The sequence below is a fragment of the Chelmon rostratus genome, chromosome 7, assembly GCF_017976325.1.
Source record: "Chelmon rostratus isolate fCheRos1 chromosome 7, fCheRos1.pri, whole genome shotgun sequence".
Lineage (NCBI taxonomy): Eukaryota > Metazoa > Chordata > Actinopteri > Chaetodontiformes > Chaetodontidae > Chelmon > Chelmon rostratus.
In genome coordinates this window covers 3958701-3976828 of record NC_055664.1, presented here as the reverse complement: position 1 = coordinate 3976828, position 18128 = coordinate 3958701, and the positions used below count along the sequence as shown (strand labels likewise).

At 40.3% G+C, this 18128-nt stretch overlaps 1 protein-coding gene across 2 annotated transcripts; it reads right to left on the bottom strand.

Annotated features, from left to right (window-relative positions):
- Positions 1 to 917: 917 nt before the first annotated feature.
- On the bottom strand, positions 918 to 17647 carry zbtb44 (zinc finger and BTB domain containing 44). 2 transcript variants are annotated; one of them, XM_041941092.1, is made up of 6 exons: positions 17371 to 17647; positions 13853 to 14962; positions 12894 to 12978; positions 12224 to 12375; positions 8266 to 8566; positions 918 to 4953 (listed from the first exon to the last, which is right to left on the bottom strand). In XM_041941092.1, the coding sequence occupies exons 2-6, from the start codon at positions 14922 to 14924 to the stop codon at positions 4545 to 4547; spliced, it is 2019 nt and encodes a 672-aa protein (XP_041797026.1). In that variant the 5' UTR covers positions 14925 to 14962; positions 17371 to 17647; the 3' UTR covers positions 918 to 4544. The 2 variants fall into 2 exon arrangements, with proteins under 2 accessions (XP_041797026.1, XP_041797027.1); XM_041941093.1 differs by having other exon boundaries at positions 4785 to 4953; positions 8483 to 8566.
- Positions 17648 to 18128: the final 481 nt, after the last annotated feature.

Sequence of the window (18128 nt, the reverse complement as noted above, 5' to 3'; positions counted from 1 at the left end):
TGAATGGTTTGAAGACTAAGAAGAGTTTTTTCTTTTCACTTGCGAGGCCAATTAAGCTCCAAAATGTGTCTTTCACTGCCTTTGCTTTTGACTACTTTAAGTCACATATTGATATAGTTTGCATCTATATGCATCCAAATTTAAGATAAGCTACCGATGGTGATGCTAACTAGGCTAATTAGGAAGTAATGGACTCTTTGTGATTTGATTTTCTTTTAGAAGCTACTGCAAATATGGCAATTAAGATAACTTTTACTGTGTCTTCATCATGATGCATGTGGTGAGCTACATTATGATGCATCAGTGCTGACCTTTGCTTTTGACACAACTCTGCATTCAATTGAGCATCATCATGAGGTGGGGGCTTAGAAAGGATGACGACCACCTCCGAGCCAAGACTAGACATGTGGTGTCGGGCTTCCAAGATAACAAACACTCCAAGACGAGAAATAATGACGGGGAGCGATGCAGATGTGACTCCTTTCCAAACTGTGTGTACTCTGTCTGACTTTATGATGTTGGGCTGGTGCCTGGACGGAGAGCAGAACTTAAAATACTGAATAATATCATAGCATAACAATGATGTTTGACCACTTTAACTCCTTATAGGAGCCAGTACACATCCTCAGAACATCTGTGAGTACGCTGCTTGATCAAAAGCAGATGCTCAACTTTAAGGACTGTAGGTGGCCCTGTTGGCTCAGGGGTCTAAGATGCTGACTATGTGATCACTATGTCCCAGTCTGAATTCGGCTGGGGACCTTTGTCATCACCTCTCTGTCCCCTCATCTCAAATCTCCTCTCATGAATGCGAAAAGCTAAAACAGAATGTGCTCAGATTAACTTCAAGTGAACTCAGCTATATTAATTACAGTGACATCAAACAACTTCAGACAAGTTTTAGCCTTATTCTGACTTTGTTTTTTTTTATTTACATTTCATACTTTTACAAAAACAACTCTTTTTTTTTAATAACAGGACTGCAAAGCCAGAACACTAGCAAAGATTCAGAACAACCATAAACTCTAAAATACAGAGTGGTCTTGTCAGTTTTAAACAGCCAACTGTGGAATATGATCCAGTTAAAACACTCAACACCACAAACGTCAGTTCTCCCTATACAATGTGCAGGTTGCATTACTATTTGGGATGTTTTTGTACAGTTTCTCCAAACTACAGTTTAAATACAGTATCAAAGACACAAAATACAACATCTGTCTCAAAGCAGGTTGTAATCAAGTAGCCTACAGTATAAAGAATATGCAACATAGTATGAGTGTATATACTGTATATTTATATATATACACACACTGCAGACAGTCACAAAGTGAAGACTACCAAGGCCCCCTTACTCCCGAACTAAGCTGTTCTATTCACATTTAACAAGAATATCCAAAGATGCCATGAAACAGCAACCATAATACAAAAGTCACCAAAAATATATATGCCATTATGAAGAGCTACCATGTTTTTTTCTTAGCTTTTCCTACTTTTAAATAAAGGACTGGAAAACGTATACAACATCAAGTGTACATTGAAAAGGCATGTCCTGTATATAATCAAGATACTTTAAAACATTGCACATGAAAGGGATAACGTACAGAAAAGAAGAGGGCATGCTGTACAACGGATCAAAGCTACTCTGGATGAAGAGTCGTCGACAAATAAGGCCTTGACAGAATGCATCGGCAACTGAAGACATGCTCTCCACTTCACAGAACGATATGAACATGCAACTTTAAAAACAAACAGAAAGGAGCTGAATAGAACCGGTCGTTTGATATCAAAGCTTTGTTCTTTGTTTCACAGATCAAAAGGGGTCCTTGCCTATTTGATTCACCTTCAGTCACATTTGAATAAAACAAAATTATACATTCTTTTTTTTCTTTTGATAGAATTCACCATTCCAAAGACAGAATTAAAACTTTTAAAACAACACCTGTCCATTTATTGCACACCATTGGTTCACAAAAATATTTTGGGCACTTTGCGTTTCAACAAACAGCAGCATTTCATTATAAAAAAGTCGTTTGAATACAGACACCGAAGAGAACAGATGAAAAGCATGACATACAAATGGAGAATAGAAAACTTTTTTTAATTTTGATATTGTGCAACTAGAGTTAATAGGTCCATTTACTAAGGCTAGCCTCTTAAATGCACAACATCTTACAGTGTTTTAAGGGGCAAAACAGCAGGACCCCTTTGCTAAATAGCATGGACCACTTCGAATGATTATCTCTTTCTTTTATTATGTGCAATTACTGATTGCCATGGCAAATCCCCAATGAGATAGAGAACATTTGGTCCTGTCGGAAAAAGCGTGATTTGTACCCAGATAAAAAGGGCAAATGGCACAACTTTGAAAGTTAAAGATAGGATGGCACAGGCTGACACAAGCGCTTATTAAGACAGCTCTCAGCAAATTTTAATGATCAGGACAGGGTAATATTGATGCCCCCATCACAGCATTATCTATTGTTATGTTTACAATCAACCCTGTATGTGAGGTCTTACATGCTGCTGTGATAATCCTAAACGTTGGCTGTTTGCACTACAGTTCAGGGCGTAACAGAAAATAAAAAGGTTTCACTCGACAAGACACCCAGTCACAGTCAGTAGCATTCAACTCATGGATTATTACCATGGGTATCATTATCTTCTCTAAATACAGGCACAGCAATGTCCAAGGACACAATTACAACCATGTTGGCACAACACACGTAACAGGAGCTGGAGGTTTGACCCAAAATCAGCATTACAAAAAAAAAAATGAAGTTAGTAACATCAACTGTCAAACTGTTAGCAGTTTAAGGTGAAGGATAAGCTTTTGCCTAACACAATAATCATTTAAAATGATTTAACTCACAGTATTTGCATTCACACATCAGCATGTTCCAACTGCTTCTAAAGCAATGTTATCGCATAACACCGAGTGGCCTTACAATGTGTTCTGACTGAAAACTGGCCATCACAGAGAGTCCTCATAACCTTTGTATTACTTGGATTGAAGATGTACAGTATTTTCTTAGATTATAGTCAGGGAAATTTGCACAACTTAATTCTTCTCTTTGTGAAAACTTCAGAAAAATAAAACAGGAAGCTGGTGGTTAATCCACATTTGGGGGATAACACAATATTCTTGGTTTATCGGCAACAGAGTCACACGACGATAAAAAGACAATCATGTTGTACCTAAGTGAAACATCACTTCAACAGTCATGCAATATCCTAGAACATCAGCAGTGTACCTGTTAGTAAATCATGATGACCGTGTCAGACATCAACATTTAGAACACAAACTGACTTTCAAACTGGAAAAACTGCCAAGCAGGCCAAACTTCAACTGGGATAGATGCTACATTACCATGTCTCAGAGCCCGTTTGGGAAAACAACACTGCAGTAGTGAGAAAACCTTGTAACTCCAAATTTGATTTTTTTGTTTTGTTTTGTTTTACATTAATTTTAGGCTTGTCATTTATTTGGTTGGATTTTAGAACAAAAGATGCATCAGTGCTGATCCAGGTTTAGGTTTAGAGTTGCGAGGTTTGATTTAACAACAGTGTTCATAAAAAATAAAAAAATAACTTGTAATAGGTAAGAAATATTATATACTGCACAAATGTCTTATGGGAATACTCTGTCAATATAATTTCAAGTTTTAAACATTTAAAAATTAAATGTACGGTGTTCATATAGATAAAAAGAAATGCACATACACACACCTGACATATCATATTTCACAACACCCAACATACACAGCATTCAAATAGTAAAACTACAGTACAAGCTATTGCAATATAGATAATATTGACATTTAACAGTTTGCCTATAGCGACGGCACTGAAGGAATAACACAGTCTCAGCCCATACAAACTAGCATTATCACTACAAATGAAATACAATGTTTTTTTTTTATATTTAGCTCAGTTTGCAAAGACTTGATTTGTCACTGCTGGCAAAGTCAAGACCTCTTCTTCCTCTACACGTTGCTTTGTTGAAATGGGAACTCTCAGGCACTTTCCAAAAGTAGGGCAAGGCTTGTACTTAACAAACCTCAAATAGGCTAAGACAGAAATGACTTTAGCTCGTGCTGCATTCACGTCATATGGGAAAAAAACAACTCTCCTAAAAATTGCTGTTCATTTAATAAATACTGCTTTGAAATTCAGGTGTGGTGGTGGACTAAACCCAGATTTTATGACCTACTAAAAATCTCTTGTTACCAGCAAGGAACTTGCCTCAGTCAAGGTTAGGAAAATGAGAAAAAAAAACAAAGAAAATGATCATTTACTTTGCTGGATTTGGTTTGGTGTAAGACATGACCTCAAATAAGGGCATCTGTGCTGCATGTGGAAAAACATCAGAGCAACTGAAGCCTTCAGAAAACTTCAATCACGGCGTCTTGATAGCTTCACATGATGAGGTTTCAACATGTGCCCGTGTCCAAGTTGTCCCCTTTTAGCCGCCAAGGCGCTTCAACAGATATTCCCATATGACATGACTGCAAAATAAGACATGATGGGCAAGTAGAAGGCTTGAATCACTCTATGGTAATGGAAGCCAGCTCCTTGGCCTGGGCATGCTGCTGCGGCTGCTCTTCTTCAAGCACCTCTGGGGAGCTGCCTCCTACGCTGTTGTCCATCTTGGTCTCCTCTGTCATGACTGCCGCCTCATCAGCGTTCATCTTGAGGGATGCTGGGGCTTCCAGGGGATCCAGGGGCTCGGGTGAAAGGAAGCCAGAGGAATTCTCGCAATTCTGGGTAGAGGAGGAGACCTGGGAGATGACGGGCATCTGGACTGAGGAGGAGGATGAGGCCGCAGTGGTGGTGGAGGTGGAGGTGCTGCCCGGGTAGACGGGGTGATGTTGGGACTCCTCTAGCTCATACTGGACTCCCAGCGCCTCCTCCTCCTCCTGTACCTGGCTCAGGTAGTCGGGCACGAGGAAATCACTGCAAAGACGAAGACAATGAGGGAGCTCAATGTTCCTTCATCTGCAAGGCTGTCACAACATTTTTAACTGAACATGTTGAGAATTTAAAAGATGTTACATTAGCCTTTATTCACTATTTCACAATTTCCACAAATATACATGCTTCAGGTTAAGAACAATATGCTCAGTGATGTCTTGAGCAAAAGAAGAAAAGGAAAAAAGTTTTAAGAAACAAACTTTCATACACATGGAGCACTGATGACTAGAACTGAATCAGCAGACAGTACAAAAAATGTTCAGTGTCAGGAAGAACTGCGTCCACCAAGGAGGTTATGTTGTCATCCCTGTTCGCCTGCCTGTTAGCAGGATACCTCAAAAAACAGATGAACTGAAGGCCATGACATTTGGTCGACAGACAGGCCTTTGACTAAGGAACAAGTTGAGTTAGAACTGGGTTTGGACATTTCTCATTTTTTGGCTAAACCATGCTGAAAATGAACTGATGGAAGGACACGTTATTCCAAAGAAAATATCTGGACGCTCAAACAAAGATTTTCAATAAAAATGTTGACAGCAATGATTGATTGTAACGTCAAATTGGACGACCATTCAACTGTGCAGAGGTTAAAACTGAAACGATTACTTGATTTATCTATTAGTTGCTCTTCAAAAAATGTAATCTGTAACTATTTTGATAATTAAGTGTTTAGGCCACTTTGAATTGAAATGCCAAACATCATCTAATTCCAGCTTCTCCAACGTGAGGATCCACTGCTCGTCTTCCATCAAGTCCATTAGTAAATGACTTCCTACACTTCCCAGAAGAAAAAGGTTTTAATTTGTTGTGTTCACTCAAAGGGAGATACAGTAGGTGGGGGCACAAACAGCTCGATCCAAGTTAGAAACTGAAAACACAAACTGTCTTGTGGCTGCATTCTGGTCTATGGAGGCTACTGCTGTAACCAATAATGGTATTTGATAGATTTTTTCCCTGTATCACTGCTCAATTATGTGCCAAAAACTGCAGGTCTACAAAGCTCAAACAAAAGCTGCTGCTCCACGCCTGCTGGGACTTTACATAAAACTCATCCTGAATGTTGTGCCATGTTATATCAGTGGAAGGCCAGAGAGAACATGGCTTACATTTTCTTCACATTTCTTACTTCACATTTCTTACTTCACATAATCGCAGGGATTTTATGCTATGTTGTCTTGTGATTTCAGTACATCTTAACAGTTTTGTTTGTGAACAGACATAATGAAATATTCCATGGTCTTAAAATGTGTTTCCTCGTGATTACAGAATACAGTCAGACCATATAGTCAGACCCTTTCCTAGTGATTAACTAACAATTATTTAGTGAATACAGCTTATTTAGGGCTCACACACTTATTTATCTTGAAGCTCACTGTACTTGAGAGGCAACTGCATGCAGGTTTTTCCAACCTGCTGTACTTTATCTACATTTGACCTGTGGGCACAGATGGATTAGTCGAACAATAAAATTAACTCAGAACTCTAAGGTGCATTAGCAGCCTTTTTCCTGTGAGGGTTTTATGTGTGATCAGTATGCTACGGTGGATATTTCCTTCATATGTTACCAACATATTCAGTGAGCAGAAGATGTGTCGATACAAATGTCTAATTAGGAAAATGAGCATGGCTGTACTAAAATGAGTGCAAGTCAACACCAAGACGAGTGTTGCCTCATCTCTGTCGTGAAATTTGATTTATCTAGCTTGGTCCCACTTGACTCTTCAAGTGATAATACCCCACACATTTCCTATGACAGAGGGCCTTCAAAATGTGTGTGTGTGTGTGTGTGTGTGTGTGTGTGTGTGTGTGTGCGCACAGTGTGACTTGATTGTAAACTAGATTTATAAAGCCGTGTTCCCAGTCCTGCAGCTCAACATGTACAGACTATCAAACACTGGGAGTTAGAGCTCGGTATCCAGAATAAATAGTTAAGGTTGAGTGTAAGTGGCCTCTGTGGCACAGATGACAGCTGAATCTGACACTGGTCTGCAAAATCAGCAACTTAGAAAAAAAAATACAGAGCAGTTAACATATCTTTTTATGTGAAGACTGAGGATGGGAGTTAAGAGCCTGACTGGATTGCCAGAGAATTTTCCACACTGTTATGATCTCAGGCGTAGACCTTCTACTATAAAACCTTTGAGGAGTCAATGGCCCGTTTGAGTCCTGCCGACCTGTGAGGGCTTGAGTTGATTAAGAAGTGGAAAAGTCTGGGAAATAAAAACACTCCTCAACTTTATAAAGACACTGTGTTCTGACTTTCACGAGGATTTGTGGGCTGAGGTGCTGATAAAGACAAACAACCCACTCTATTTGGTTAAGGAAAATCCATTCATATAGAAACAAACAGAGAGGATTTACGTTGTGTTTTGTAGCTATTGTATGACCAAACCTTTGAGCACACCTAGTAAAGTTTTAAAGGTGCAACCGTGTCTCAGTGTTTTCAGCAACACTGAAGTTATCTGAGGTGTTTTGGAACACTGTACATTGGTAGTTGTATTTACAAAATAAACACGTTTTGTATACTTGATAACTCTTCATCCTCACATCTCATGGAATCTTACTATACAGAGTTGACATGAACATGAGGTATTTGCCATCTCCTCTAAATGCTGAATGTTAAAGGAATAGTTCAACATTTTGGGAAATACATTTATTCACTTTCTTCCTAAGAGATAGATGACAGGAGTGCTACCACTCTCATATCTGTAAGGTCAATATGAAGCTGCAGCCAGCAGCCAGTAAGCTCAGCTTAGCATAACTGGTCCCAGCCAAGACACAGTCCAGCTCATAATCCTCATAAACAGCCAAATGGTGGGTTTTTTTTCCACTGCCATTTCTGTACTGTGAGCTTCAGAGGTACTGCCAGGCTGATTTTGATACCTTTGGACAGAGTCAGACTAGCTGTTTTCCCTGTTTCCAGTCTTTACGCTAAGCTAAGCTAAGCTAAGCTAACGGGCTGGTGGCTCCAGCTACATATTAAAACAACAAGTAGTATGAATCTTCTCATCCAATTCCAGGGAGGAAAATGAATATGCATATTTCCCAAAAATGTCAACGTATTCTTTTAAACATGTGAAACCAAACCCCCCCCCAATAAATACAGTCAAATACTTCAGGTGCACTTGATCTGGGCATTCAAATCAATTTCAATCATCTCAAAAACAATTCTACACAATCAAACCAAAGTCATGAAAGGAAAAAGGATCAAATGAACCTCAGGTATTAGAATCTAAACTGACTCCAGGTGAGATCTGAGTAAATGATGGGGGTCAGCGCCCCCGGACTCCTCACCTGCTCTGGAAGTAGTTTGCTAGTTCGGATGCCTCATGGTTCAGACTCCTCAGGTGTACAATTAAATTGCCAGAGTTGGTGAACATGGCCCCGCACGTTTTGCACTCGTAAATCCGCGGCTTGCGGATTATGTGTCGGGAGACCCTCATGTGGTGCTTATATTCACCGAAGGACGTGAATGTGGCGCTACAAATCTGGCACCGGAAACAGCGTTTACCTTCGTGCTTCAGCCGATGCATCTTTAGGGAGTAGGCCCGTGTGAACTTTTTCCCACAGCGGTCACACTGGAAAGGCTTAATGCCTGGAGAAGAAGAAAAAAGCTGAAGTTCAGCTGATCTGCACAACAGCATCACAAAAGTATTGGTAACTACGAATGGGTAATGATTTCCATCAGCAACTACCGATGCTACTGCTAATAAAAGCTCTCTATGTACACTTATGGTGGGTTCCAGCTCACTTTTACACCCATTTCAAAAATGTAAATATACATATATTTGTTCAACTCCAAGTCTAATGAATGTGTTATACATCTTTTATCTGGAATTTCATTTATGCTTGTTAAGACAAGGAACAAAATATGTAGGTGTTCATTTATCTCAATATTGAATATGTGATCTATTTGTTCTATCAATCTTTGAAGTTTACCTCCTAGTTTGTCCCTAAAACTACCACCAAAACAGATTCAATGAGGGGTTCAAAGGGATTCACCTGCACATTACATTTTGAATTGCAAAATACATATTAACATATTTTATAGACTTTCCTTAAGTGCTGTAACTGTGCATGGAAACATCCCAAAGTGTTCGGTAAATATGCCACTTCCTCGGTTCAGTACTTCCTGTGATGCAAACAATCAGTGTCACAGAACTCAGCTCATCTTGATGTGCTGTACCCCCTGCCTCTTCACCATGTTGACTCCCTCTAAATTCACTGGCCTTCCCACACCCAAACTCTCAGACATGAACAGAGCCATCACACTCCTGGCACTAACAATGACACTGATCACCCCCACATTCATCGCTTCACATCACTGCCATCGGGACGGACATACAGGGCCGTAAAATGGAGGCGAGCTCGCTTCAGCGGGAGTTTTGTTCCCTCTGCCACTGCAGCATCGAACAAACTGCCTCTCTGACAAAGCTGTGTGTTAAGAGGTATGAATGTGCAAGTATTTATGGAGCCTCTGTGAATTTATCTGGGTTTCTGTGTTAAACTGGCTGTGAAAACAAATCTCCCTCTGGGACAGTAAGTCTAAATCTTTGTCGAAGTACTTGCATGGCACAGAAATTCTAGAGCATGAGTTTTACCCAAAAGACTTCTACCAGTTCACCTTATGTTGTCTATCAGCTGCCTCGGCAGATTAGCCCCGTTAGGCAGGTTAGTGTAGTATCACTGCCATCTGAACGGCAAACGCTAATGAGAGGATCCTGCCATGACATTTAGATGCACTGTACGGGAGCGTTATGTCTGTTGAAACACTTCAAACATGTCATTTACAGTTTGATGGCATCACCCGAATGTATTGATCAGAGAATGAGACAAAAACAGACTGGAAGGCAAGTCCTTGCCCCCAGTGTTCAAGCAGCCTCACTGCAGAGTCAGTAGTAACTACTGCTATAGTGTTAAGGCAGCAGAAAAGCCACCATACTCATGACATTTGTGTTGTTTATTTGTGCTTTTTACTTTGTCTTATTGACAATATGCAAGTATTTGAACTTCCTAACAGTTACAGTAAGAATTGTGGCCACTATCAAATGTTTACGTTTTCAAATAAATGATAAAAAAGTCATTTTCTAAATACTTTTGTTTGCTGTGCAGAAAATGAAGCATACCTCAACCCCAAAACTGCGCTACATGCCAACTATGAATGTGGTGTACCATAACACCCCTTATGTCTTTAGTGTTGCATCAGCTAATCACAGTCATATTAAGCAAATCATACAGAAGTACGTTTTACTTTGTCTACACATATAAGCCAGTTAAGTTTAAGTTCAAAGAACCTGCTCCACAGTTTCCCCTAAAACTACACAGGTTTGGTGGGCCGCCAGGCTAAGGAACCCCCAGCAGGCCAACAAAAATCTTTTTTAATGCCAAAAATAACACCAAATATCTGTTCATTTGGAAATCAAAGATTTGTGTTTGTGGGGGCATCTGTGCGGCGCTGTTTCAGTCAACCTGTGCTGTTGCCAGGGAAACTCTTGACGTGATGCAAGTGCCCAAACCAGTGTTGTTCTGTTAACAGGAGTAACAGGTGAACCAGCTTCGAAAGTGACATATTCTCTTTTTAAATAAGTGCTGTGCATTGCCAATGTGATGATCGGTTCATTTGGATTTAGAAAAGTAACAGAAAAATACTGAATGAAACTTTAAAGTTTTAAATTTGAGGACTGGATTTGATGTGGTGGTAGAATGAGGGTTAAATTAGATTAGCAAGCTGATAGGTTGCTGTGTTAATATAAAGGATGGATCCCAACTGATTCCACATGCAGGGCTGCTTCTGCTTTGTGCACACTCTGTGGACTTCACACTTATTTCTTATGTCTGAGGATCATTTTCTGTGTAAATTCTCGGCTCCCCATTACAGCTTGATGACTAAAGGCCAACACTGACACTGCTTGAGAAACCCCTGCCTCTTCTACAATGGATTTCTCTAGATATGAATGTTGAGCACAGGTTGAAAATATTGGATCTGGAAAGAAGCTTTTGTCCTCAGAAATGACGAGAAAATCTGATAATTATTGTAGATATTTGAGATGACTGAAATACTTGAACTGTCAAAATCAATTGTAACTGATTTGTAAGTATTTTAACATGTAAAATTTGATACACTTCCACAGGAATAACAAGACATCAGCAACGAACAGAACGGCCCATAAATTCAAAGTACAAAGCTAAGAAGTAAATCTGAAAGGTTCTGATTTTGTACCTTTTCTATCCCAGGATATTTGCTAGTTTAAAAAACCTGCTTATGGCATTGCTTTACAACCTCACTTAACTTCTGACGTCACTGAACCTTTCAAATGCAAGGTTCAAGCCAGAAGTGTCGTAATATGAGTAAAGAATGCCAACACGGTAATTGTACAATTTCCACATGCTCTAAAAATAAGCGAGGACAGAACATCCAAAACATCGTATAAAAGGCAAGCTTTCCAAACCTTCCTGTGAATTTCCTAATGTATAAGATACACAGTCTATAAAAGATTTTTTTCTCCTTTTACTTTTTAAAATCATTGACTCACAGTGGATTTAATTTGGCTTTTTTACACTAATAAACATAGAAAAGAATCTTTAATGTTAATTTGAAAACAAATCTACCTAAAAAAAATAAATAGAAAACTCCCATAAATGCTTACTATGATGCACCTTAAAAAGGTAGCTCCATCAAATTTTACACATCAAAGGTGTTGGGGAGTACTACTGCTTATGTGAAAAAAGTTGTACAAAGCTTTTAGAGTCCCCATAGGGAGCTGTATGTAGCCTGATAAATTACCTCAAGTGATGACACTTGAGTCAGCATCAGTGGGGCTGAAGACTACATGTCTGAAAATGAAAGAAGGCTAAATTAGCCGCTACTAGCATAGCATGGCCCAAATCTCCTACCCCGCTGTCGGAAGTCGAGTTGAATCATGAGTAATGCGGGCACAAGGTTTTGACAAAGAAAAAGATTGCATGGAATCGATTTTAACTTTTTTTCTCTTTTTAAACAAGTCCGACAAGTCTCACAGAGTTTTAGGAGAGCAATGCTTTGAGTACTCTTAAACATCCCTCTATCAGCCAGCTGTTTTTAGAACTGTCTGACAGACACAAACCACTTTAAAGTCTGTGCTCCTGTTGATCGGTGTGAAAAAAGCTTAATTACATCAACTGTGAATAAATGTTATAATACAATAAAGTATAAAAAGATCAATACACAAAGCTTCATTCAATTAGAAGTTTTCATTGTCTCCGTTTTACGTACCGGAGTGTATGAGCATGTGCTGCTTCAGGTTTTGAATGCGAGTGAATCTGACACCGCAGGTTGGACATTGGAAGGGCCTGTCGGGGCCATTGGTGCCAGGCCTGGCTGAGGGGCTGATATAGAGGTGGTATGGGTACTGAATACCTTCTAACCTGAAACACAAAGAGAGGACATATTAAAGTGATATTCAAGGCTCTATGTGCTCTTACTTACATTGAAAAATGAAGCTGTCCCTATATGAATACTTAAAAACAATGTCAATAAAGTAACTTCTCCAGAGTAATCTGTTTGTCTCTTTGCACATAAAGAATAGCTTGTAAATTCTGAGGGGAAATAAGGGCCCGCAATGAATTATGTCAAGTGACTGGTATATCAAAAGATGTTTCAGAACATTAACACTGAATTAATACAGATGATAGTGGTATGCATCAGATTGCTTGGTGTTTGACGTTCAAAGACTTCCAGTTAGCCAGCATGTAAAATTTATCACGAATGTTTGTGGCTTTTACGGTTCTTGATATTATAGTGCATCATGTCTGTGACATTTCAACATGACGTCTAAATTTACTGGCTCAACAGGTGTGGCTCAGACACCCAGCTGAGGTTTGCGTCTATATATTCTTTACTGCTTATGACTTGCCTTGCTGCAAGCTGTAACAAATCATGATACCTTTCATCATCTTCTGCATGTCCTCCAGTGTTAGAAGTGTTCTGCATTGATGGCAAACCCTCAGACACTCCCTCATCCATCGACCCTGGAAAGGGGAAGATAAAGAATGACTCATATGGTAGCTGTCTACTGAATTTCTGACTACATAATAAGTCTAGCACATGTCATCTTGGGTCATGGAGGTAGACTCATACAGGACTGTAAGTCTTTGAGGGCTGATGCCATGTTTAAGGATTGATGCTACTGGATTCCTTTTCACTGTGCTATTCAGCAGTTTAGGAAAAAATGAGTAGTGTTTCCAGTTTCTGTTTTATTTATGGCAGGGTAGAAAGCCTTTCAAACAGCATTTAGGCCATTGGACAATAAAACTTTCCACTGAGACCAATACAAATAGAAATGTTGTAGGTGGGTAGGCAGCTCTTTTCTTGTTTTGCCAGGGAGAAGCAGTTAGCCCCAGCATTATTTCCAATAATGTCATCAATGTTATTCATTCTAACATAAGCCTTGGATGATTTGGATGCTTACTAAAGAAAAACATACTTGGACAAACAACAGTGTTTACACTGAATCTTTAAAGTTCACTTTTTTCAACCGTATGCATCAATTTAACAAGAAAAATAGGTTTGACGATGAAGAATAACCAATAAGTTTGGCAAAAATAACTGTATTGTGCCAAAGCAATAACAAATGCTTTAGCAGTGTTTAGTGCTGCAGATATGTAACCCTACTCGGCTGTAGAGAATACTAAATTTAAGCATATGTTTGAAGTGCTTGAGCCCAACTTCAATGTCTACTAGTCCATGGTAAGCTAGTTAGCTGGACCTGCTAATTCTGATGACTTACATTAAACCATTCATGTTGCTACTGTTCTTGTATTTTTGGTTTTAGAAATAGTTTAAGGTTAGCGAGCTGTCAGTTCTAAATGCTGTGGATCAGTTAGGTAAGGAGAATAGGCCCACCTATAGAGGAGGACTGCGGACTGATGAGGAGCTCCTCCTGGACCTGCTCACTCCCTGGCACTGTCTGCTGGTCACTCAGCGAGCTCTGGGAGGCACTGACCGGCTGCGAGGACGCCTCTTGGACCTCTTCATCACTGAGACGCTCCACCTTTACTCTCACATCTTCCTCCTCTGCAGCCACAGGCGACGAAACCACCTTGGAGCTCTCACATGTGAGGAAGTCACTGAGCCGCCGGCCAACTACCACCTCTGAGGTCCCTGGAGTGCCCTGCTCTAAACAACGAGGGCTCTCCGGGAGCTTTGATTTGTCAGAGTGGAACCTCCGGTCGATACCGAACGGGAAAGTCCATGGAAAGGCCAGGGAGGACTCCACAGGCTGGGCTGTGCTATCTGAGAATGAGGGGGATGGGTTGGGAATCTGAGGGGAGGTGGTGACCATCTGTGTAGTGCATTTGAGTGGACTCTCAGGCGATGCCATCGTCACAAAGCTTTTGCGTTTCCGTCGTGATTCACGGCATATAGGAACGTTCCTCTCCATCACGCTGCAGTCAGATGAGACAGGTGACACGCTGCCATCCAATGGCGTCAGCGCACAGTTTGATGAGGCGCTCTCTGGTGCTGATTCATGCGGTTTATCTGCTGTCATGTTGTTGTTGTTGTTGTTGTTGTTATTACCTGGGCTCCACAGAATACTGGACTTCATGAACTCTGAACATGTGCTAGCCACAGCAAACATCTGCATGTAGCTCGCTGCTGCCAGAACATCGATGATATTCTCCGTGCTAATGGACAAGGTAGAAGTGTAGGCATATTCCAACAGGGGAGCGAAGCCACTAACGGTTACGTGATGAAGATCCAACACAAACTTGTCCTCCTCCTCTGGCCGTCCCACCAGTTTGGAGCGGAAGAATTCACTGCAGCAGGCCAGGACCACTTTGTGGGCCAGGAAGAGTTTGTCTTGGACCCGGATGGTGACATCACATAAGTGACCCTCATTGCGTAAAGCATTGAGTTTATCCAGCATCTCCTGGCTGTGGGAAGTCGAGCTGTGGGTGAATGTTTTGACCCCCATATTGGAGTCAGTTTCTGACTGTGTACAGGAAATGTGTCCTGCAGACAGTTTGGAAGAGAAAAAAACAACAAAAACTTCACTTCAGTTTGCAAAAGCTAAACCATACAAGCTATATTGAGGAGTCAATTTCTATTAGGAAAACAAGAAATTAGATCAACATTGATATAAAAAATGTTTTTGGTACACTTTTTCCTTTTGTGTCAAGTACTTTACACTATGACTTTTTGCACATAGCAATGTCAACGTGTGAATGATTCTATGACAAAATACAGCCAAAGCGGTTAAAGAATCAGGTGTCGAATAACAAATGGACCCTGAACCACTCACTTAGAAATCAATCAGTGCAAAGAGAAAATGAGATGTCAAATATCACTCTGCATAACACCTGTCCCATGGGAAAGATGGGATGAAAAAAAAGGCAAGCACATTATGGAAGGCAGAGGTGTATGTAGAGAGAAATACTAAGGTGCTCTATGAGGGAAGGCGAGGTAAGGGGGGGTGAAGGCAGGGTAAGGAGCACAGAGGACAAAATTCCAAGTTATGTAACAACAATCAAAGCAGATGCGCAGCGATGCGAGCCAGACCCATGTGGAGGCCAGTGCACTACAGGATGCTCAGCAGCTGTCTGCGAGACATGTGGATTCTCTGAGGCATGAGATTTTCCATCAAACAAAAGCTCAAGTAAAAGGGGCTCTCGCAGGGAGAGCATGCTACCCTTTACACACACACACACACACACACACGCGCACGCGCGCGCGCGCACACGCACACGCACACACACACACACACACACACACACACCCCAAAGGAAAATACTCTTGGGCTATGTTGGCGCAGTGAATGCTAAGTGAATTATAGACCTGGGCTGTGGAGGTGCAACAGGAGAGTGTCTAGCCTGCACCAGCAAACAGGCCTACAAGAAAAGAGCTTTAATTTCACCATGGGGTTTTCTCATGGCTAAAATGTGTCCTGTAGGAGAATGATTTAGCTACATGATCTCTATTAAAGTTCTTCCTACAAAAAAAGAAACATTCATGAAGAGCACATGAACTCGACAGAGCAATGATGCATACATATACATGTACACTAGCTAATTAATCTTTAATCCTGGAATCATACATCTTAAAGGCCATGTGGTGACTGACAAGATTTATCTCCTACTTGCCTCACTGCAAAGCTATAACTGTAGGTTTGATAGCCAGAAAATAACACAATAACTATTTGATGATATAGTCATGAAGAAGAATGAAACGTGTGGATTTGTTGATTTTGTTTGACATGAGGGCACAGCTTTGTTTTGTTTTCTTCTTTGGGTTAGATAAAATAAGACATTTTAGGAGATTAATGGGCCATGTGTTATTAGCTATATTTTATATACACTCATAGATCAACTGATTAATCTATGTCAGTAAGAGTCAGCAAAACGGGGGGCTACTCAAATTCACCACAACATATTTATGATGGCGATTGAGAAGAGGAGGCGTAGCCTTCCACCTGGTACTTTTACTCTGTTTACATCACGTACTACCAACTGACCAAAAGCGCTAAGATAAAGCAGACTGCAGGGGGCTGGTAGTCAAAAAGCAGCCAACACGCAGAAAGGCTGTATGTACAGAGGCACAGCGGCTAACTATCCAGTGAACATAAACATGTTAGCGACAACAATCACAGTTTAGCAAACACTAGCTAACAGTGTCAAGCTGAAATGTCAAGTCAACCAAAACATGAAATGTACATCCGACTTACTGTCGAAATAAAACACAAGTAACCATATTGTAATACTTTTGAGCTCGATACTTTATTTTAAACGAATATAGTTGTGATCCAGCGCATAGAAATTTCAAATATTGCTTTGACTATACATATTCAGTTTGTAATCATTACCAACAATCTGTGTGGTCTTCAAGGTTCTGATAATAGCACTTTACACATCATTCTGCTAAAACTGTGAAATTCTCCACAATCTTTGACATTAAATTTTTATGGTAGTATTTTTTTTAATAGTTTTGTGCGGCTATATATATATATATATATATATATATATCTTTGTATAAAATGTACATATATATAGTGAGCTTTTTTTATATTTCTCTATTTTGTTGTTATGTTCCTACTGAAACCGAATAAATTAAGTCTTATCAACCATTATAACACACAAAACAAACTTGTGGAGCTATTGGCAAAAATGTCATTCAATTTACTCCTTTTATTTTGAAGCCCGAGTGGTCACACTTTCCGGTATGACCGTGGATAACCCTGGCTGCGTCGACGCAGCTGCTGCACATTAGCAAACTGTCGTTAGCTACCGAGCTAGCGCTAGCCGACACAACACAGTGCTCTCAGTTTGTTCCTTTGCCTTTAACAACGCGCAGACAACAATGTAGCCGAATTTAAGTGTACACAGCGGGGTTTTCGTTATCAGACAGACTGTGCGAAGGGAATTTACCTTCTGGGATGAGGCCCGTGATAACGGCTGGGCCTCGGGATGCAAACAGCTCAGCTGACAAAAAGCAGCGATAGTCGGAGACAGCGGTGCGCCCAGCCGCTTCACTCCGATCACTCACATTCCCTGCGCTTCTCAGGCGGTTGTCAGCCTGCCAGCCGCCAAAACTCACAGTTTAATAAGCGCTCACATGAAGTCACATCACAACAGGCTGGAGTTAAAAGTTTTCGAGGTGCTGTTTTCATTCCTTTGTGCTCCCCGCTGTCCTTTCTGCGCTGTATTTGTATCCCCACAATGCAACGCGCATCGCTCACTGTACTGTACTGTGAGAAGCAGGAAGTCTCACATTTAGCAACATGTACAACACAACTCAGACATTCCCACTGTTTATATCAATTCACATGCAGTTATTGTGGCCTTCTCTGACCTGATCATCCAATAATGACATGCACAAATCTGTTATGTGCTGTAAACACATTTCTTCATTTTATCAAACACTTCTGTTTCTGTAATGTGTTCTGAATTTTAGAAAATATCACCTACTTCAAAGTCCTGGCACACATGTAATGTGCTCATATTGCCTCATTTCACTTTTTTCCCTAACTTACTGTTTATTTTATTGTCCTGCATCTTGTGTAATATGACTATTTGCTGTTGCTGTAAAAGTTGTCATATTTTTATTTTCTAATGTTTTGTTTCATTTAGGGTAAATTCTTCTTATTATTCATTGAAACATTAAAGTAAGTATTTCCTACCTTTAA

Bases quoted from the DNA above. Each gene is read 5' to 3' on its own strand.
- zbtb44 (XM_041941092.1), bottom strand. From the start codon at position 14,924: ATGGGGGTCAAAACATTCACCCACAGCTCGACTTCCCACAGCCAGGAG. The intron at 12,979-13,852 runs GTGGGCCTATTC...TCCCCTTTCCAG, and splicing joins TCCGCAGTCCTCCTCTATAG to GGTCGATGGATGAGGGAGTG. The intron at 8,567-12,223 runs GTACGTAAAACG...CTTCTTCTCCAG, and splicing joins GCACATGCTCATACACTCCG to GCATTAAGCCTTTCCAGTGT.